This window comes from Helianthus annuus, chromosome 10 (assembly GCF_002127325.2).
Source record: "Helianthus annuus cultivar XRQ/B chromosome 10, HanXRQr2.0-SUNRISE, whole genome shotgun sequence".
Classification (NCBI taxonomy): domain Eukaryota; kingdom Viridiplantae; phylum Streptophyta; class Magnoliopsida; order Asterales; family Asteraceae; genus Helianthus; species Helianthus annuus.
This window is the reverse complement of record NC_035442.2, coordinates 29004106-29026214: the sequence shown is the minus strand read 5'-3', so window position 1 is coordinate 29026214 and position 22109 is coordinate 29004106. Positions and strand designations below refer to the sequence as shown.

The 22109-nt window shown below is 37.6% G+C and overlaps 2 protein-coding genes and 1 long non-coding RNA gene across 4 annotated transcripts; 1 reads left to right on the top strand and 2 right to left on the bottom strand.

The window, feature by feature from the left end:
- The first annotated feature begins 3890 nt into the window (after positions 1 to 3890).
- Positions 3891 to 8023, top strand: LOC110884335 (phospholipase A1 PLIP2, chloroplastic). Of its 2 annotated transcripts, XM_022132036.2 has the most exons (5): positions 3893 to 4501; positions 4784 to 4990; positions 5068 to 5127; positions 5344 to 5760; positions 7446 to 8023. In XM_022132036.2, the coding sequence occupies exons 1-5, from the start codon at positions 3986 to 3988 to the stop codon at positions 7965 to 7967; spliced, it is 1722 nt and encodes a 573-aa protein (XP_021987728.1). In that variant the 5' UTR covers positions 3893 to 3985; the 3' UTR covers positions 7968 to 8023. The 2 variants fall into 2 exon arrangements, with proteins under 2 accessions (XP_021987729.1, XP_021987728.1); XM_022132037.2 differs by lacking the exon at positions 5068 to 5127 and having other exon boundaries at positions 3891 to 4501.
- A 2777-nt stretch (positions 8024 to 10800) lies between these two features.
- Positions 10801 to 17377, bottom strand: LOC118482606. The gene is made up of 4 exons (XM_035978158.1): positions 17189 to 17377; positions 15622 to 16762; positions 11340 to 11393; positions 10801 to 11063 (listed from the first exon to the last, which is right to left on the bottom strand). The coding sequence occupies exons 1-4, from the start codon at positions 17375 to 17377 to the stop codon at positions 11047 to 11049; spliced, it is 1401 nt and encodes a 466-aa protein (XP_035834051.1). The 3' UTR covers positions 10801 to 11046.
- A 211-nt stretch (positions 17378 to 17588) lies between these two features.
- Positions 17589 to 18870, bottom strand: LOC110884334. Its single transcript, XR_002561078.1, has 3 exons — positions 18716 to 18870; positions 18128 to 18181; positions 17589 to 17851 (listed from the first exon to the last, which is right to left on the bottom strand). It is a non-coding gene; the product is annotated as an uncharacterized LOC110884334 (long non-coding RNA).
- Positions 18871 to 22109: the final 3239 nt, after the last annotated feature.

The following is a 22109-nucleotide window of genomic DNA, read 5'->3' as shown; positions in this document are numbered from 1 at the left end:
GGTGGCATTGATGAAGAATGGTTTAAGAGAGATAGAGATAAAGGAGAGAGAAAGAGATGTAGAAGAGAGAGAGAAAAAATCTAAATAAATTAGTTTTTTATTTTTTAATTATAGGGGCAGTTTGGTCATTTAACAAAATTTAACAACAGAATTCTAACTGTGTTAGAAATTTGGATTCAAATGGTTAAGAAAAGTGGTTATAGGGACTCAGGTCGTTAAACTTTTTGCTTTTGGACTCAAATAGTTAAAACTCATAAAACACAGTAACTCAAAAAGTAATTTACCCCAACACCTAATTTTATTCATGATTTCTGAAGGTACAAATATCAAATTGCATTTCTATATATAACCAAGCAAACTAAATGAATTCTTAACTGATATGTATCTATGGACACACTTTATATCAAGGTTGGAGAACTCGCTAGTCGGTCGGTGAGGTTGGGACTAGCGACTATTCGGGATTAATCGAATCGGATTTTTTAAATGTAATTTTCAGTTTTATGTATACATATACACATTTTTATAAGTAAATATTTTAAGTAGACAGGTTTTAACTCTTCCCCAACTCGTTTTTTTAAGTATACAAGATTAATTGTTAGAATTCACATGGTTTGGTTGGAAACTGACTAATTTACAGGTTTTAGCTAAAATATACAGGCTTTTTGTGGGAATCTGGCTGGAATTGCCGATTTTTGGGCGGCCGACTAGGCCCGACTAGATCCGACAAGCGATTAATGGACGGATTAACGAACAATTACTCAGTTACTCTGGCCGACTAACAATTAATCACGATTTTTACAGCACTGCTTTATATCCATGTAGAATCCACTTGTTTCAATTTGTCCTAGATACTTGAGGTATAACCAGTAGAAACAGTCGTGTTGATAAAAAAAATCGGTTATCAAAGGGCTTGTAGCCTGATGGTTGAGGGTTCTAGTCCCATAGTAGACATAGATTTAGGAGTAGGTTTAAAAGTAGGGATGAGCAAAATGGACCCGGTACCGGTACCGATACCGGTACCGAATTTACCGAACCGGGTACCTTTTCGGTACCGATTTTTGACATTTTCGGTACCGGTTCGGTACCGGTACCGGTACCCACTTTTGAGGATTTTTGGTACCGGTACTTTTGGTTCCGGTCGGTACCGAGCTCATCCCTATTTAAAATAGTAAATTACAAGTTTTGTCCTTTATGTTTACACCAAATTTCAGGCGTAGTCCTTTACCTTTAAAATTGATGACTTTTGTACTTAATGTTCTAAAATCTTGCACGTTATGTCCTTTAGGCCAAACTCAGTTAGATTTTTTTAGTTAAATCAGATTACATAAGGGTATTTTAGTCTTTTTACCCATTTATTTAATATTATTTAGAAAACTAAAACAAAATATTTTAAAAATTATCACCACCACCATTGATTCTCTGTCTCTTACCTTAACCCACCACCTCCATCAACACACCACCACCACAACCACCTTCACCCACCACCCCACAACTACTTTCTCTTTACTAGACTAACACCACCGTCTCTACCAGACTACCACCACCGTCTCCACCATCCCCACCCCCACCGGAACCCTAACCCCAACCCCAACCTCAACCTGCAACAACCCAAATCAGCAATCAACACCATTAAAACCACCACCCCCACTGGAACCCTAACCCTAAGAACCTGCAAACCACCATTGTGATAGTCGATCGACTGTGGTAAGGTCTCCGATTAACGGAAGAGCACACCGTCACCACACACACCGCCACCGCATTCTTCCCCTCTTTTGACTCCAACCATCGTTTACCCCCTCTCACCACCGCCGGAGTCAACCAATATCTGTCCGGACCACCACTCAACCACCGCAACTGTTCAAACAATATCAAATCCGATGAGTTAACAAGATCTATACTCTTCTACACCTCGAGCGGATGAATACACTGAAGAATTTCGACTACAAGGCTCCAATCGCGTCCACTTCATCGGAAGACTGTTGTGTATGGTCACCGGCTCTTCGAGGTTCAGGTACTCAATTAGTTGATATGGTTAAGGTTTGTTCTGGTGATGTTGTTAGAGAGAATGAACAACATGAGGAAGAATTGATTGAAATTGTTGAAAATCGATGTGATGATGATATAGTTAGGGTTTGTTCTGCTGATGTTGTTAGAGAGAATGAGTGTGTTGCAGAATTTTTTTTTATTTATGCATCTTGTTTTATTATTTACCTAATGGTCCCTTAATATAAGCTGTTTTACAGGATAGTCCCTGGGAAGTTGAAATGACAATAATACCCTCATGTGCCTTGCACATGTTCAAATTTAACCAAAAAATCTAACTGGGTTTGGCTTAAAGGACATAACGTGCAAGATTTTAGAACATTAAGTACAAAAGTCATCAATTTTAAAGATAAAGGACAATGCCTGAAATTTGGGACAAACATAAAGAACAAAACTTGTAATTTACTCATATTTAAAAGGTTAGTAAGGGGTTGTTTGATAGCCTCTGAATGGTCATTAAGAGGCTACCTCTTAATGGAACATTCAGAGGCTACCTCTTAATGGAACCAAAGGTAGAAGAATGTGACATGTGATGACTTACCATTCAGAGGTTACCTATTAACCATTCAGACTTGAGGTTACCTCTTATTCATTCAGAGGTTTGAAACCATTAAGAGCTAGCATCTGAATGGTCATTAAGATGCTACCAAACAGCCCCTAAGTTAGTTGTTCTAAACAATTTTAAGAAAAACCGGTTGGTCAGTCACAGGGTTTACAGACCTCCTTGCAATTCCGCCATGTGAATATGTGAACTGATACTACTACTACACGTAAATTGTTAAATCATGTTTTGTTACACAAATCTATTAAATTGTATCAAGTACCTTAGTAATTGCATGTTACTTAAGAAGGTGGATATGTTAACATTCTAAAAGTAGTCAATAAGTAGGATAAGCCAACATTACGAGTATCCCATGACGACATACATTTGCGTGTCGTTGTTTTCATCAAATGAATCTTTATACGAGAATATATTAACTACAGATTTTGCGTTGAATGTTTTGATATTTTGATGCCAATCATAAAGTCGTTTTCTTGGTTTCTATTATAGCACAAACAGGATTGATTGATCAAGAATGCTACTTTTGAATTTATAACAAATATTTGGAGTATATTCTATCAGAAATGAAATACTTTATTATCGTGGAAAATGGTAGTTATACAATTATGTATACAACTATAGTTTGTGTTTAGTGCTCTAGCGTTTTGTCTTCAATCTATTCAACGGGTTTGAATGGATTTGCGAATTGGGGGTATGGGTGGGGGGTTCATCATTAGGTGATCTATTGTGTAAGGTGGTCTATATGAGGTGGTAGTCGGTGTTAGATGGTTTGTGGGGATTAGAAAAAAAATTGGTTTTTAACATGATTGGTCTAAGTTTCATTCGTATTGGAAAGAATCGTTCTTTCCACTTTTTTCTTTTTAAAAGACTAATTCACCTTCATGTACAACTCAAGAAGGATAGTTGAAGGTCTTCCATTTTGGAGACGTTTGCATGTCACTTTCAAAATCAACAAGCACCTGTGAGATTTCGATCCTTGGTGACCATTTATGCAACGTTAGACCGACTACATGAATATGAATAGTAACTTTACTTATTTTATTAAAAACACTCTTGTATTTAAACCTATCGTATATAACACTCATATATGTGACTTGTGTTGTTTATCCCATTTTCGATGAAATAAAAACATAAAATTGTTCTTATGATTTAAAAAAAAAAAAAGATAGCAATTTTTATGTAAACCACAATTCACAAAAGCAAAATTCCAAAAGTTTGAAATGTTAAAAAGGAAAGAAAACCGAGGGAAAAGGACACTCAAAGCAACATGTGTGAAGGCTTAGGTAATAAACACACATTAGACCTCTTCTTCATTCAAAACTTCCACAAGTTCAATCCCCTTTCCCATCTCCAATTCTCTACCCATCAAAACAAAGTCCGATGGATGGTCTCCGGTTAACCGCCACGATTAGCCCGATCACATTCACGGGCCACGAATCCCATACCAACCCATCTAAGATAAGGCCCTTGGGTTTTAACTTTTCTCTCAAACACCCACTTGCATCTTCAATTGTCACAAAGTGTAACATATCCGACGTCGTGGCAGTGGAAGACACAACCTTGGTTCACAAAACCGAAGAGAGCGAGAACGAGGGGCAAAATGGGAATTGGGTGCTACGAGTTTTACAAGTGAGGTCCTTGTGGAAAACACAAGATGATGATGATCATATGAATCAAGATTCAAATGAACAAGTTGATAAAAATGATGATCACGATCAAATTTCAATCGATGAAGCGTGTGATACATGTAGCGTTGATGATGATGATGGTGGTGGTGTAGAATTCGATAAGAATTCATTTTCGAAATTACTTAGGACGGTTTCTCTAAGTGAAGCAAGATTGTATGCTAAAATGGCTTATTTGGGGAGCTTATCTTACACCATACCAAAAATCAAGGTGTTTTTAATATATATTCTCTTAATGAATTCTAAGTTAATACAATAAAAACATATTACATCTTATATTAATCCAATGTCACACCACACGTGAGACATGTTATGAACAATATTATTACAAGATCACTGTTTGTTTAGAAAACTAAATGTATCGCGATACTACTTGAGAAACTCTAAAGAGGTCACGTTGTGACGTGTTGGAATCGAATTGCACCATTATTTAGAAATATTATAGATTATGTATGATTTTAACAAAATTAACTAATAGTGTTTCATTTTTCAGTTTGGAAATCTTCTAAAACGTCATAAACTTCATTTCATTACATCTTCATTAGAAAAGAAAGCCAAGAAAGAAAGGACATCGGAGATGACCCAACAAGACCCGAAGAATGTTGATGTTTCTCATGATCTCAACTCTTTATATTCATCACCTTGCGAATGGTACATTTGCGATGACGATGAAAGCAACACGAGATATTTTGTCATTCAGGTGAGCTCTAGCTAAACATTTTATTGATGTAACATTTTGTTGATGGTCCAACATTTTGTTTTTCAACCATTTTGTAGGGCTCCGAATCTATTGCATCATGGCAAGCCAATCTACTTTTTGAGCCTATGCAATTTGAGGTGAAAAATTACCTATTTAGTTGCTAAAAGTGTTATATAAGAGGGATAATTGTCAAAAACAAAAATAATGTATTTTTTATAATAATAATAACATTTTTTCATATTATTTTTGTTACTAATAATAATAGCAATGAAAAGTTTGTTGCTATTTTATGTGATTATTTCTATATTAGATGAATTTAAACATCATTCTCACTAGAATAATGTGATGTTTAGGCAATGGACGCGATTGTGCATAGAGGTATATACGAGGCGGCAAAGGTGGTTTACGAAGAGATGTTGCCTTATGTGCATGACCACCTTGAACGCCATGGAAATGGAGCTACAATTCGCTTAACCGGGCATTCTCTTGGTGGAAGTTTATCATTACTAGTAAATCTCATGTTGTTAATTAGAGGTCAAGTTCATGTTTCTTCATTATTGCCTGTTATTACATTTGGAGCCCCATGGGTTATGTGTGGCGGTGATCGTCTTCTTCAAAGCCTCGGATTACCACGAAATCATCTTCAAGGAATGACCATGCATCGAGATATTGTACCCCGAGCCTTTTCTTGCAATTATCCCACTCGAGTTGCTCACCTTCTCAAGGTCGTCAATGGGAATTTTCGGAATCACCCATGCCTCAATAATCAGGTAAATTCATGTTTGGTTAACATGTCAAAACGGGTTCAGAATAATAATAATAATAATAATAATAATAATAATAATAATAATAATAATAATAATAATAACTAGTTATAAAAACTGTCGCCGCGTTGCGGCGAACTTATTTTATTTAATCTGTGTTTATATGTGTTTGAAATCAATACAAGCGCGTTACACACGGAACTGCTGACAAGAATAAAAAGAAAATGTAGAAAAAACACTAAAAAATAACCGAAAGAAAATCAACTAAAAAGTTGTATGGTAATGATGTTGTTCGATAGAAACCCGTAGTCAGAGATGAGCAAATAGTAATGGGTACCGGTACCGAATTTCCTGAATCGAAAGATCCTAAGTACCAGTTCGGTACTGACGTTTGGCGTTCCTGGTACCGGTTCGCTACTGGTTTTTACATTCATATACCGATACCGTAACCGGGGTATCAGTTGGCACCGAGCTCATCCCTATCCCTGAAACTAAAAAAAGGTGTACGATACCGTTGTTGTTCGTACGGTACCCGTGATCAGGGATGAGCAAATGGTAGTGGGTAGCAGTACCAAATTTCTCGAACTAAAAGACTATCAAACTCAATCCGCTACCGACTTTTAGCGTTGAACCGTTATTTTCGATACAAGTACTGGTTGACATCAAACTTATCAAACTTAAAAAATAAAGAGAATAACAATTATTATAATATTTTATTATAATATAATATATAGGAAATTACTGTTCAAAACTTTCCTTTTTTAATATATATAGGGTAATAATAATAATAATAATAATAATAATAATAATAATAATAATAATAATAATAATGAAAGTTTTATTATGGATAAATAAATTGGGTTTGTGGTTTATGGTGATCCATAAACATTTTTCTTAATTATTTGTCCAATAAATAATACAATATACAAAATTTTCTTGTACAAATTATACTATTTAATTTAATAATAACATAATTTCCAATCTTTAAACATTTTTCTTAGTTATTTGTCCAATAAATAATACAATATACTAAATTTGCTTATACAAATTATACTATTTAATTTACTATAATAACATAATTTCCCTTAAATAAGTAATTAGTGGCATTACACCTCATTCTTGATCGACTTCTCCATAAGACCACCCGTAGTGGGGCGTTATTTTAAAAAAAAAAATTGAAAAAAAACGTCCAAAAACGCCGGACCACCATTACATAGGGCGTTATATGGCGTTTTTTTTTTTTGAAAAAAAAAGTAAGCAGCGTTTTATTAACAACGCCCAAAACAACTTGCATGTGACCAATGGGAGTGGTCCAAGGTTTGAATGGCCAATGATAAATAGTTTGTTTTTTTTTTTCCTTTTTAATGATTAGAAGGGGCATTATTTGGGCATTATTCCCACTACGCCACTTTTGCAATAACGCCCCATGCTGACTGGACTGACACGTGTCGAATAATGCCCCATGGTGGGGGCATTATTTTGTTTAACCACTACACATGGTCTAAGCGACAATACTTTTTTAAAAATTTTTAACAAAGAAAATTTGTTACGAGCTCGGATGGGGTAGATCATGAATCGTGTTATCAATAAAATACAACCCGAATCAACCTTTTTATATATAAATATATTTATTCCTTATTTCCCATAAAGACAATTTATTTATTTATTCATTTTCTTTTCTAAAATGACAGAATTTGTTGTATGCACCAATGGGGGAGTTTTTGATTCTACAGCCAGATGCAAAACTATCACCAAACCATGACCTTCTTCCTTCCGGCAGTGGTTTATATGTTTTGAGGTCTCAAGCGTCCGATCCCAACCTCGCAACTAAGCAGACGCGAGCTGCACAATCGGTTTTCTTAAACACACCACACCCTTTAGAGATTTTAACTGACCGATGCGCGTATGGATCAGAAGGGGCCATTTTGCGCGATCATGATGTGGATACATACTTAATATCAATTAGGAAAGTGATCAGCCAAGAGCTTAATCGCGCTAGGAAAATGAGGCGGCAGCAACAGCGGCAGTTTTGGTGGCACATGGTGGTGCTGAATGGAACTAATGTGAAGTTGTTGTTGGATAGTGGTAGAGAGTGGTGGAGAATGGTGGTTGCCACCCATAACATGCATTTGTTGGTGGTGGTTTTGGTTCCTTTTGCAAGACTTTGGGTCACTAAAGCATGTAATTGGATTAGATTTAGATTGTGTATGTAAAGTTTAATATTTATCTACTATGCTTATAACAAGATATGAAATTTTAATTAATTTTATTGAATGTTTTTCAATATAGTGTTGACCAATGTAATTTTCCAATGCAATGTTCTTTTTCAAACATCCTTTTTTTCTAAAGAAAAGTAATAAATAATATATTAAAAATAATGGTTGCGTGTGAGAGGCGCCGCACACACAATTTAAAAATGATTGTAAATTCAAATGGCCACGAACGAACACCCTAATGAACGTTTCCCTTAATGGTGTTCAAATGTCACGCTGACGTACGTTTGTATATGAAATCTCCCATTGAAGATGCTCTTAGATCAAGAATCAACTATATAACTGGTCTGGTTAAGTCTATTTGAATCGCCTTCATCTGAACTGGTCAAACGGTTGAACCGACAAACAGGGCAACATGGTTGGACCAGATTTTTTTTTTTTTACTTTGAATAAGGCTCCATAATTTGTATATTTAAAGCATTATGTTTTATTAATATTGCATATTCACAAAGTAAAGTAATTATAGATTTTGGTTTAAATTATATATACACACGAAGTCTAATAATTTGAAGAGTATATTAATTTTCTTTAAAAAGAAAGGAATGATTGTAGAGATTCATATGAACGAAAAATTTAACCAGTCTTGAGAATTTAAAAAAAAAAATCATGTAGTCTTTGTTAGATACGGTTGAGAATGAATGGAGACGGAAAATATATTTCTTTCGTATCCCTTTCATTGCGGTTGGCCAATGGGCCTAAAATTCGGTCCATTAGAAAAGAGTTGTATTAAAAGACTTAAATATATAAACAATATAAAAAATAACAAATTTCAAATATATAAACATAAAAAGGAGCAAATTCAATGCCAAAATTCGAAATGACAATAGAAATGGTTTGAGACGCATCTTATTTATGTACTTATTTTTAAATCGTGTCATGTATCCCACCAAAGACTCATCACGAAACTTTTAGGTAATCACACGTTGGATATTGGGGCTTGTGAGTATCAAGTATACTTAATAATTTGTTAAAAATATTTTTTAATATATGCAAGTGCAATTATTTTTCTTATCATTCCAATATTATATAATTTTATGATTTTAACCGACTAACCGCCACCAAATTGACATATAATAAACCAGACTAATGCTCGCGTTGAACGCAGTTTCAAAAAAAAAAAAAAAAAATTAATGTTGTGTGAAAACACATAAATTGGAAAAACATTATTCAAATCTTTATATGTGAATAACCACTTTCTATCTCATCCAAATCTTTATCTCCATTTCTATATCTCAACTAAAAATCATGTTTTTCTAAATTTATCTTTAAATTATATTTATCTTCTGGAAACCCCATACATCCTATTCTCCATCTCTATTACCATATTCTTGCATTTATTAATTCAACTTGTCCTAGCCCGAACCAAAATGACCATCACTTGACAACGTTTTGACATATTACAAACCCGACATAAACGAGCTACTAATTATTATGGGTCGCTCAGCATTACCAATAACCCCCTTACTCTAAGCAACAACTTTTGTTTCAAACTTTTTTGGTCCCGCTTGAATTGTGTGTCCACCTAATAAAACCTAATGAACGCTATCATTTCAAGATCAATAAATGTGAATACTCTACAATTCTTGATAACTTCTATATATTGAGAAACACCAACCTCAAGAAACCAAACAAATTCATTAGATTTGGAGTTCTTTTTTGTTTCTTGATCCCAACTAAAAGTTCCAAGTGTAATGTATTTTAATGAGAGTTCAGTGGCCGCTTTGGATTTGTTGAAAGTTGAAACTGGAACTGGAGTTGAAGTGGGTGCAACTGAAGCAACATCATCTGCTTGCTACATAAGTCCAAACAATCAAATATGTAAAAGGAATTGATTAGAATCAAAAGATCAAATCATACTCTATACTACATGAATCATTTTATCGCTATGCTCTAAATTATATGTCACCACTCAAGAAAAGAAATAATAGAAGCTGGAAGAGGATGACCAGTCTAAATACCCATGGTATCAAAATATTTTGTACAAATCCAAAAAAATAGCTCAACGGTATCGTGATAGATCCTTAAAAGGTATACAACATCATTATGATCAGTTATTGCTAAGAAAACTCAAGCATCAACCTATACCACAAGTCTATCTAGAAAATTTTCACATTTGTATCCATTGTTTAGACATACCGATACATAAACTTGTTACATAATGAATGAAGATCCTCACCATAAATCGCCCAGATAGCTTTTCGCCTCTTAGTGGTTAGTAGCATGGTTCCTATTGTAACACCCCGTGTTTTGAAAGTCAAAGTCAAGATTGAAGTCAAAGGAAGAAAAGATTGTTAATTGCGATCTGTCACTCCTTGCTTAATTACTGTTTTGACTTCTTTGACTTGTAATCGAATCTTTATTTTGTTTGCTTTAGTTGTATTATGTGGAGTATCTGTGAATAATCGAGGTTTAATCGCATGTTTTAACGCTTTATCGCTTATCGCAACGCAATCGCATTCGCAACCCGAATTATGCGTTCTGGATATTGTTTTACGTGTGTGTGTTACTTATGTATTACTTGTGCATGTTTACTTTATGTTTGTGGTGATTACTCCAAATGCAATCGCAACTCTATCGCATCGCAATCTAAATCGCAAACCCTAAACGCAAGTTATTTATGGTGATTGTATGTTAGATATAGTAGTTAGGTTATTTGTGTAACTAATGGGTAATTCTATCGCATCGCTCACTCGAAACGCATCTGTAAGGTCTAAAACTTAAAAGACACTAACGAGCTTCATTCGACAAAATACCAAACGGGTCAAATAATTCATAAGTGAAAATTCTGTATTTTACCATAGCATCATTAACTAGGAGATATTAAAATAGCTTACAACCCAACATTTGATAAATAACTAACATTGTCTTCGACTACGAGTTCGACCACTAACAACGACCAAGTTTTGTTACTTACAAAAGACCCGTTTTACCAAAAAGTACATTTAACAAAACTTTTAACCGAAGCTAATGTCCTTGCGGAAGCGTGCATCATGAGGGTGTTCGATCCAAGCGACGCCATTTAGCAAGTTGCTTTACCTACATTCAACCAAACCGTTAGCCGTCTTTATTACAAAGAAACAAAGAATTCATACGACATCAATTACAAACATGCATCTCAAGTAAACCTTTCTAATCTTCATACCTACATGAATTCGTCCTTAACTTGATACATTACCCTTCTAACTCGTTCGACCCATATTTATGTTATGCAATCGAAATACAATAGCTTTCTTACAAGTACACAACTTCAACCATTAATTGATAAAGTACTATAATAGAACATGCCAATAGTCTTGTGTAAGCAAAACTTACCTTTGCCGTCCTTCGCTTGCGACCCGGATTGACTTGAACTTTCTTCTTTTATTCCTACATTCCGAATTCACATACTTTAATCTCATGTCATATTTGAAATTCGTTCTTAAGATATACATTATCATTCAAGGTTGTCTAGGTCCTAATCAATGTAATAATGCATCAATATGAGATTTATTTCTTTCAAGCATTTTAACAAACACTTGGCGTGCGTACTACCTATCAAGCATAGAGTACAAGTATTATGAGCATAACCTAACCATTTCATATCAACTTCATCAAGAACATCAAATTCTAATAATTTTCTATGCAACTTTCATTCATAAATTGTTTCTAACTAACAACCCGTTGATATGAACACTACCAATTCTAGTCATCATACCAATTAACATAGAACTTTTATAATTCTTCCTATCATCACATTTGCAAGTGGGTTTTATATAAATCTTTAACTAAATCAGAAATTAAACATGATTTGGCCCTCTATAAGGTAATTTCAACATACATTCATAATCAATTTCAAAGAAAGCTTCATACTAAATCAAAACCCATTCATGAAAAATTACCAAATCATGGAATTCGACTTACCATTCGTTTGTCTAGCTTAGATGATCGTTTTTATGCGAACATGCAATGATTTGGACCAAGAATTCTCCTTCAATTTGCTGAATTTGTAGAACTTGAGGGCTTGGGTTTGTTTCCCCTTGGTTCAGTCGACACACACACACACTGAAGTGTGTGTGGTGTGTGTTAGTATTTTATTTTTAAGAAAATCACTTTCCCCATTCCCTTATTTGGTCCCTCAAGTTTCTACAATTTGTCTTTAATTAACTAAACCTTCTCTTTTAGGTTATTCTTTCAAATTACATTCTAACTAGGTTTATATTTTTATTTAACTATATAATGTACATGCTTGTAGGTTTTGGGGTGTTACAAGTCCACCCCCCTTAAAAGAGGTTTCGTCCTCGAAACCTGGCTAACGTACCAAATAAAAACGGGTAGAACTTCTTCATCTCATCCTCCGACTCCCAAGTGAGATCCGATCCCTTTCTGTGTTGCCATTGGACTAAGACTTGCTTGATTTCCTTGTTACGAAGCGTCTTTACTTTGGAATCTTTTATAGCTACCGGTCTTTCTATATAATTCATTTTCTCATCGATCTCAATGTCTTCAATTGGTACATGGGCCGTTTCATCCGCTAAGCATTTTCGTAATTGCGACACGTGAAAGGTACTATGAATCCCTTCCAACGAAGATGGTAGATTTAACCGGTAGGCCACCTTTCCAACTCGAGCTAGAATCTCGAACGGTCCGATATATCGGGGACCCAACTTTCCTCGCTTACGAAATCGAATTATACCTTTCCACGGAGACACCTTCAAAAATACTCGGTCCCCCACTTGGAACTCGATAGGGCGACTTCTTCTATCCGCATAGGACTTTTGTCGGTCTTGCGCCGCTTTTAACCGAGCCCGTACGACGTCGATCTTTTCGTTGGTTATCGCCACCACATCATTCGGTGCGAGTTCCCTTTGCCCTACTTCTCCCCAACAAACCGGGGTTCTACACCTTCTTCCATACATCATTTCATACGGCGCCATTTGTATACTACTTTGGTAGCTATTATTATATGAAAATTCTACTAGCGGCAAATGTTCATCCCAATTTCCCCCGAAATCTATCACGCATGCTCTCAACATGTCTATGAGAGTTTGAATCGTTCGTTCGGTTTGGCCATCCGTTTGCGGGTGGTATGCGGTACTTAGATGCAATTGAGTACCCATTCCTTCATGAAACTTCCGCCAGTAGCGGGAGGTGAATCGCGTATCCCGGTCTGAGACGTTAGACACCGGCACACCATGGCGGGAAACGATTTCATTCACATAAACTTCCGCTAACCTTTCCGAGGAATAGGTCTCTCGAATGGGTAGAAAATGGGCACTTTTGGTAAGACGGTCAACAACGACCCATATTGCATCATGCCCTTTCTTGGTTTTCGGAAGTTTGGTCACAAGATCCATAGCCACATTCTCCCATTTCCATACCGGAATTTCTAGGGGTTGTAGTTTCCCGTAAGGTTTTTGATGTTCCGCCTTTACTTGGGAACATGTCAAGCATTTAGATACATACTTAACAATATCACGTTTCATTCCCGGCCACCAATAATTTTCCTTCAAATTGCGATACATTTTAGTGGCTCCCGGATGGACCGAGTAACGGGACTTGTGTGCTTCTTCCAATAATAAGGTCTTTGCTTCACAGTGTCGCGGTATCCAAACTCGCCCAAACCTTGTTCTTAATCCGCTCGCGTTTGCTTCAAGTTCACTTTCAAACCCTTTCGTTCTTTCACCTTTCGGATCTCCTTTATTCAAGGACTCGTCTTGCTCCTTTCGTATCGTTTCAAGAAGGTTTGGTGTAACTATCATTCTCATCGATTTCACTCGAATGGGTGGTGGGTATTCCTTCCGGCTTAGCGCATCCGCTACAACATTAGCTTTTCCCGGATGGTAAAGAATGTCGCAGTCGTAATCTTTGATCAACTCTAGCCACCTTCGTTGCCTCATATTGAGATCTTTCTGCTCGAAGAAGTATCTAAGGCTTTTGTGGTCCGAATAAATGGTGCATTTCGTTCCATACAAATAATGCCTCCAGATTTTTAAGGCAAACACTACCGCCGCCAGTTCGAGATCATGGGTTGGATAGTTAATTTCATGTTGCTTTAGTTGTCTTGAAGCATAGGTAATGACCTTGCCTCGTTGCATCAAGACACAACCCAACCCTTGATGAGATGCGTCTGCATAAACCACTAAGTCTTTCGTTCCTTCTGACAGCGTTAGAATGGGGGAACTTGACAATTTCTCCTTTAACATTCGAAAAGCTTTCTGCTGATCATCATTCCATTCGAACCTTTCTTCTTTCTTTGTTAGTTTAGTTAAAGGGAGGGCTATTTTGGAGAAGTCTTGGATAAATCTCCGATAATAGCCGGCTAGACCTAAGAAACTTCTTACTTCACCTACATTCTTCGGGGGTACCCATTTCATCACGGCTTCTACCTTAGAGGGATCCACTAAAATCCCCTTTTCGTTAATTACATGTCCTAAAAACTGCACTTCCCTAAGCCAAAACGCACACTTAGAAAACTTAGCATATAATCTTTCCTTTCGAAGCGTTTCGAGTACCTGACGTAAATGACTTGCATGTTCAGGCTCGCTACGAGAGTATACTAAAATGTCATCAATAAACACTATGACAAACCGGTCTAACATATTTCGGCATACCCTATTCATTAGATCCATAAAAGCGGCCGGAGCATTAGTTAACCCGAATGACATTACCAGGAATTCGTAATGTCCGTAGCGAGTTCTGAACGCAGTCTTAGGTACATCCTCTTCCCTTACTCGTACTTGATGGTAGCCCGATCGCAAGTCGATTTTTGAGAACCAACTCGCCCCTTGTAGTTGATCAAAGAGATCATCTATTCTCGGAAGTGGGTATCGGTTCTTTACCGTGAGTTTGTTAAGTTCACGGTAGTCGATGCACATTCTCATCGACCCATCTTTCTTTTTAACAAACAAAACAGGCGCTCCCCACGGGGATACGCTAGGGCGTATGAAACCCTTGTCAAGAAGTTCTTGTAATTGGACCATTAATTCCCGTACTTCCGCGGGTGCCAACCGGTAAGGGGCTTTGGCTACCGGTTTGGCATTTGGTTCTAATTCGATACGAAACTCGACTTCCCGCTCGGGTGGAAGTCCCGGCAATTCGTCCGGAAATACATCCGAGTATTCATTCACTACCTTAGTATCTTCAATTTTTAAAGCTCCTAATTTAGTATCGACTACATAGGCCAAAAATGCTTTACTTCCATTCCTCACGTACTTAATTGCTTCTAGGATAGTGCAAAATTTTGCTCCTACTTCCCTTTCCCCATGAATGGTTACCCGTTTCCCTTTAGGGGATGTCACATGAATAATTTTGTTTTCGCATAAAATTTCCGCGTGATAACGGGATAACCAATCCATACCTACCACTACTTTAAATTCTCCCAAAACCATGGGAATCAAATCAATATCAAAATCTTCATCATCTATGGTGATTTTACAACCTCTACATATTTCGTGCAAAAGGTAACTCTTACAGTCGGCAATTTCTACTTCGAGAGGTGTACACATTCTTTCTATCGTGAATAAAGGGGAACGTACAAGCTCACTAGAAATGAATGACCTACTAGCTCCGGTATCAAATAATATATAAGTGGGTATAGAGTTTATCATATAGATACCTGAGACCACATTCGGGTGAGCTCTTGCTTCTTCCGTGGAGATTTGAAACATTCTTCCCTTCGCTTTCGCGGTTTCTTCTTTCTTTCCTTCCTTCTTCGACCCTTGTTTGAGCTTTGGGCAATCGGCTTTCACATGGCCCGATTCATTACAATTGTAGCACACCCTTTTGGGATTCGGACAGTTATAGTACGGATGCCCTTCTTGCCCGCAATTGTAACACCCCTTCCTTCCCAACAAGCATTCACCGGAATGGGGTTTTCCACATGTTTTGCATCGTGGAAACCCGCCTTTGGAAGCTTCCTTCTTTCCTTGATCATGCGTTTTGGGTTTCTTAGATGAGCCTTGAGCTGACCCCTTCTCGGTTTGCCTTTTCTCCCCACGTTCATCTTGCCTCTTTATCTCGATTTCTCTATCCCTTGCTAAATCAATGATCTCGTCCAAAGTTTCACATTTTGAAGGAGTTATGAACTCCCGAATTTCAGCTTTGAGCATGCCATGATAACGAATAATCTTCTTCCTTTCTGTTCCAACTATTTCTTCACAAAACTTCAGTTGATCGAGGAAAGTGTTCGTGATTTCGTTAACTGATTCATCCCTTTGTCGCAATCGGAGAAAATCTTCTTGAATTCGATCCACAGCTGATTGCGGGCAACGGTACTTGATAAAAGGCTGTTTGAATTCTTGCCAAGTCAAGGTTTGAACTCGATTTTCCCCAATCTCCTTACTACACGAGTCCCACCAATCTTTAGCCCTTCGCATGAGTTGCCCCGTGGCAAACATGACTTGGTCTTCCTTGTCGCAATGACTCCGAATGAACACCCCTTCCATGTTAGCTATCCATCTTTGGCATTCTATGGGGTCAATTTCCCCGTTAAAGGTCGTAGGCTTACATGCCATAAAATCCTTGTAGGTGCACCGTCTTGTCTCTTTCTTGCCTTGAATTCCGGCTATCATTTCCTTCAATTCATCCACCTTGCCCGTGATCATATTTTCTACCGTACTTAGTACTTGGCCCTCCACCTCTTGTGCTAGCTTGGAAACGTTTGCATCAATTACCCTCGTTACTTCATCCGAGATCATCTTGTTTAACTCGTTTCGAGTTATACGTTCGGTTGCATCCGTGTTTCCTCCACTTGCCATCTACAAATAAACATTCGCGTCAAACATTATTACATTCGTTCTCCTCGTCATTCTATGCATTATTCATTCTTAATAATTTATTCTCTTAAATTATAGATCCATTCGACCTCTCTTAGAACATTCGTATTACATCGCTTACTTCATTCATTTGTATATACAACTTCTCATTCTTTCACACGTTCACCCTTGGACACGTAAGTCGGTTAACTTTCATAGTCTTGTTGTCACCTTAAAGGGTTTTCAAGCATTTAAGAAGACTAGAACTGAACTAAGGAGTTTCGGTATAACAAACAAGCAATTCAGGAAAATCAAACAAGGGAGGGCCGTCGCCGACGGCACATGTGTGCGTCGCCGACGGTCCCTGGAATGTTGCGTCGCTGCCAATTGTCCGTAGGCAGGAAGTTAGGCCGTCGGGTGAAGGGGTACCGTCGCCGACGGTATAGGAGTCCGTCGCCGACGGCCTTCCTGTTGTGCAAACGCTGTTTTACTAAAATCTTTCATTTCCAGCCCCTTTTTCAACCCGAAACGGCCCTGGGCAGACCCGAAACTTTCTATAGCGCACCAAAACATCCCCAACCATGTTATACTAGTAACTAAACCATAACCCATTCCCATTTCTATCTACAAACATAAAGTCCTTAAATTACTTACTTGCGCGGCGCTTTGGAACGAACACACTTTCACAAGAGCTTTCGGTTTGAGTTCGAGCACCATCACCTACTCGAATCCCTCAAACCTAGGCTCTGATACCAACTTGTAAGGTCTAAAACTTAAAAGACACTAACGAGCTTCATTCGACAAAATACCAAACGGGTCAAATAATTCATAAGTGAAAATTCTGTATTTTACCATAGCATCATTAACTAGGAGATATTAAAATAGCTTACAACCCAACATTTGATAAATAACTAACATTGTCTTCGACTACGAGTTCGACCACTAACAACGACCAAGTTTTGTTACTTACAAAAGACCCGTTTTACCAAAAAGTACATTTAACAAAACTTTTAACCGAAGCTAATGTCCTTGCGGAAGCGTGCATCATGAGGGTGTTCGATCCAAGCGACGCCATTTAGCAAGTTGCTTTACCTACATTCAACCAAACCGTTAGCCGTCTTTATTACAAAGAAACAAAGAATTCATACGACATCAATTACAAACATGCATCTCAAGTAAACCTTTCTAATCTTCATACCTACATGAATTCGTCCTTAACTTGATACATTACCCTTCTAACTCGTTCGACCCATATTTATGTTATGCAATCGAAATACAATAGCTTTCTTACAAGTACACAACTTCAACCATTAATTGATAAAGTACTATAATAGAACATGCCAATAGTCTTGTGTAAGCAAAACTTACCTTTGCCGTCCTTCGCTTGCGACCCGGATTGACTTGAACTTTCTTCTTTTATTCCTACATTCCGAATTCACATACTTTAATCTCATGTCATATTTGAAATTCGTTCTTAAGATATACATTATCATTCAAGGTTGTCTAGGTCCTAATCAATGTAATAATGCATCAATATGAGATTTATTTCTTTCAAGCATTTTAACAAACACTTGGCGTGCGTACTACCTATCAAGCATAGAGTACAAGTATTATGATCATAACCTAACCATTTCATATCAACTTCATCAAGAACATCAAATTCTAATAATTTTCTATGCAACTTTCATTCATAAATTGTTTCTAACTAACAACCCGTTGATATGAACACTACCAATTCTAGTCATCATACCAATTAACATAGAACTTTTATAATTCTTCCTATCATCACATTTGCAAGTGGGTTTTATATAAATCTTTAACTAAATCAGAAATTAAACATGATTTGGCCCTCTATAAGGTAATTTCAACATACATTCATAATCAATTTCAAAGAAAGCTTCATACTAAATCAAAACCCATTCATGAAAAATTACCAAATCATGGAATTCGACTTACCATTCGTTTGTCTAGCTTAGATGATCGTTTTTATGCGAACATGCAATGATTTGGACCAAGAATTCTCCTTCAATTTGCTGAATTTGTAGAACTTGAGGGCTTGGGTTTGTTTCCCCTTGGTTCAGTCGACACACACACACACTGAAGTGTGTGTGGTGTGTGTTAGTATTTTATTTTTAAGAAAATCACTTTCCCCATTCCCTTACTTGGTCCCTCAAGTTTCTACAATTTGTCTTTAATTAACTAAACCTTCTCTTTTAGGTTATTCTTTCAAATTACATTCTAACTAGGTTTATATTTTTATTTAACTATATAATGTACATGCTTGTAGGTTTTGGGGTGTTACAGCATCGCAACGCTCAACACGTGAATCGAAATGACAAAACTCAACACGCAGGACACTTGGATCGAATGGCCAACCGATCGAGTGGCCATCCGATCGGATTGCCATCCGATCGAGTCGCCATCCGATCGGTGACCAATCTGACCCTTGTGCACTTTCCTCTTTTGGAAACCCTATAAATACCCTCCTGTCACATCACTTGTGTTGTAACAGCTCCTCCACTCGACCAGCCGAACTCAAGCACACATTTCTCTCGATTTCTCGCGATTCTTGTAAGTTTTCAACCTAAATCTTGTACTTCTATGATCTACACGCACTCCTTCATCTTTTCACCTTTGAATCTTAACTTTTAACCGTGAAATCAGTGGATTTGAGATGTTCTAGGGTGATGTCATCATGGAGTTCTTAGAACTTCAAGTTTTGGCTTCGTTCCACCAAGAACAACCCATATCTGAAGGATTTCTACATGATTAAACAATATTTTCACACAGATCTAAACATTTTCATGGTGAAAAGGATTGAAAGATGGCTTTCCAACTTTCTTTCAACTCTTTTACACTCAATGCACTCAAAACCGATAGAATCGGAGCTCGTTCTGATCATCTACTCCTTCTTAGTGATGTGTTGGTTCAAGATCAGAATTCTATCCAAGAGACAACTGATTTCGAGTTAAACATGAACAACCGTCTCGAACAGTTGACTGGTCGGGCTAGAGTGATTCCTGGTCGATCGGATCCCTTGGGTCATGATGGGGTTAGTGTTGTTTAGCACGTTGACATAGCGTCTCGAGCAAACCGCAAAACTTAACGAATTTTCAAGTTAGCAACACGATTAGGTCGCCAGACGGATTGTCGTCCGATAGGATTGCCATCCGATCGAACCGCAATCCGATCGAATTGCACTTGATCTCAACACTTAACAATTTTCAACATGTTCAATGTATAGTTAGATCTAACGGATTGCCACCCGATCGGTAGAACATCCGATTGGATGACAATCCTGCTGTGAACTTGTTCTCCAAAGAAATGTCTCGCCGAACGGATCACCATCCGATCGAACCGCCATTCGATCGAACGACCTGAAAGGCAGGGATACTTCTCTGTTTTCAAAATGCTACAACGAAAACTTCAAAGCCATCATACACAAACACATCCTTACCAGACGATTGTCAATCCAATCGAATGACATCCGATCGGATTACCGTTCGACACTTGGACACTTTGCACCTTTTTATGCACCGTTCTTCACTTATACTATCGTTAACTGTTCAAGCTAATCTCTCCCAGCGCTCCCTTCAATCCAAGAGAGTGTTTACTTGTTAAGCACGATCTGTGAGTATACTCGATCCCTTTTGCTTTACACACTTTTGGGTGTTACATACGTTACCTATTCTAAAACACAATCGACACACAAAGCAAACACTATTTATACGCTGACCGTTATTGCATGTTACATGTTGTTCAATGAATGCTTGTATGTTATGTTAACACAGTGATTGTTGCCTGACACCTTAGCAACGACAGTACTATAGTTTGGACTCAGCACCTGTCGTGGACAGGTGTTGTTAAGGGCTTTACTTCACGTGTCCCAGTGGAGATATGTGTTGCGCATTCTACAACTCGCAGTCACGTCTGTGCATATTTCTCTATCGATAACCCACTTGCCTTCACTTTATACATGTTACATGCTGGTTATGCGTAAACGATTTTGAACTCTATTATACTATTAAACTTGTATGCTCACCTTTACACTATGTTTATTGACCTTTATTTTAACGTATGTGACAGGTGTTTGAGATGCTAGGATGTTGCTTGCTTTCATGGAGTCAAGTAGGAGAGTCTAGAAACAAAGACAATTTATTTATTTGAATCTGAGTTGTCGAAACATATTACTTGTCTTTGAGATATCGCTGTCTGTAATAATTATTTGACTTGATGGGTTATGGTATGGGACATAATATTAACTATCCGGTAATTTAGTTGTTATGGAATTTCTCTTGGACAATCTGTTTCGCTCAGTGCCGCGCCCTGATGTTTCCGTCATCACTTGGGGTGTGACAGATTGGTATCAGAGCCATAACTATAGGGAATTAGGCAAGACTCGACCTAGTCCGGGTTGATGTCTTAGAAACGACCTAGTCTATAGTCTAAGTACCAACATACCGATTTGTACGAACCCAGTAGGGGATTCCGCACAAGCTTACTTGCTACTCTCGCTCGCACTCGCTGAACACTACACTATCACCGCACACTACTTTCAAATGAACGAATGATTATGTCAAGATTAGGTTTGAAAACCGCAAACTCTCGACTAAATCGCTTGTTCGACCCACATTTTTATCTACAAACGGGGGAAATTTGCGTTGAATCAGGGGTGAAATGCATACTTTAACGCATAACCCCTCTCTATTTTATCAAAACAGGAACGAAGTCGTTAAGTTAGGGGTGAAACCCGAATCTCGACGATTTATTCCGCTCCTTACTTTTGGTTTTACAAAACTCTCACCAAAGTCTCGACGGACTCCAACGACTTGAAGTCATGCTGTAACTGGAAGGATGCGTGTCGTTCGCCCAAATCGAGGCAAGAGCACAGTCCCGAAAGCCAAAGTGTGTACCAAAAGTCCTTGTGAATAGTCGAATCACTTTGGGTAGTCGATGTCTATCAAGCCTTAGACGATCTATCCTCGATTTCAAGCTCGCAATCGCTGATTTTATGTGTTTTGATTCTGAGCCCGCAACTTCTGACTCTGATATTTTGTCGCTTTTATGTGGATTTTATATGATTTTAACTATTTACGTGTTTCGATTTTTGGTGATTTATACGCTTTTCGTTGTTCGCTTTGATCGACACATACCACCCGCACTGCACCTCTTCCTCAAATCGCTAACAAATCGCTACTTGTGGATGATCGCATGCTATGTTACTCGCTTATGCTATATTACTCGACGTGTACTCGCTAATTGCAATCGCTATTCTCGAACCCGCGGACTTTGATTGATAGGTGGATTCGTGCTGTATGTGCAGGTGAATACGTGCAAATATAGTATGGTT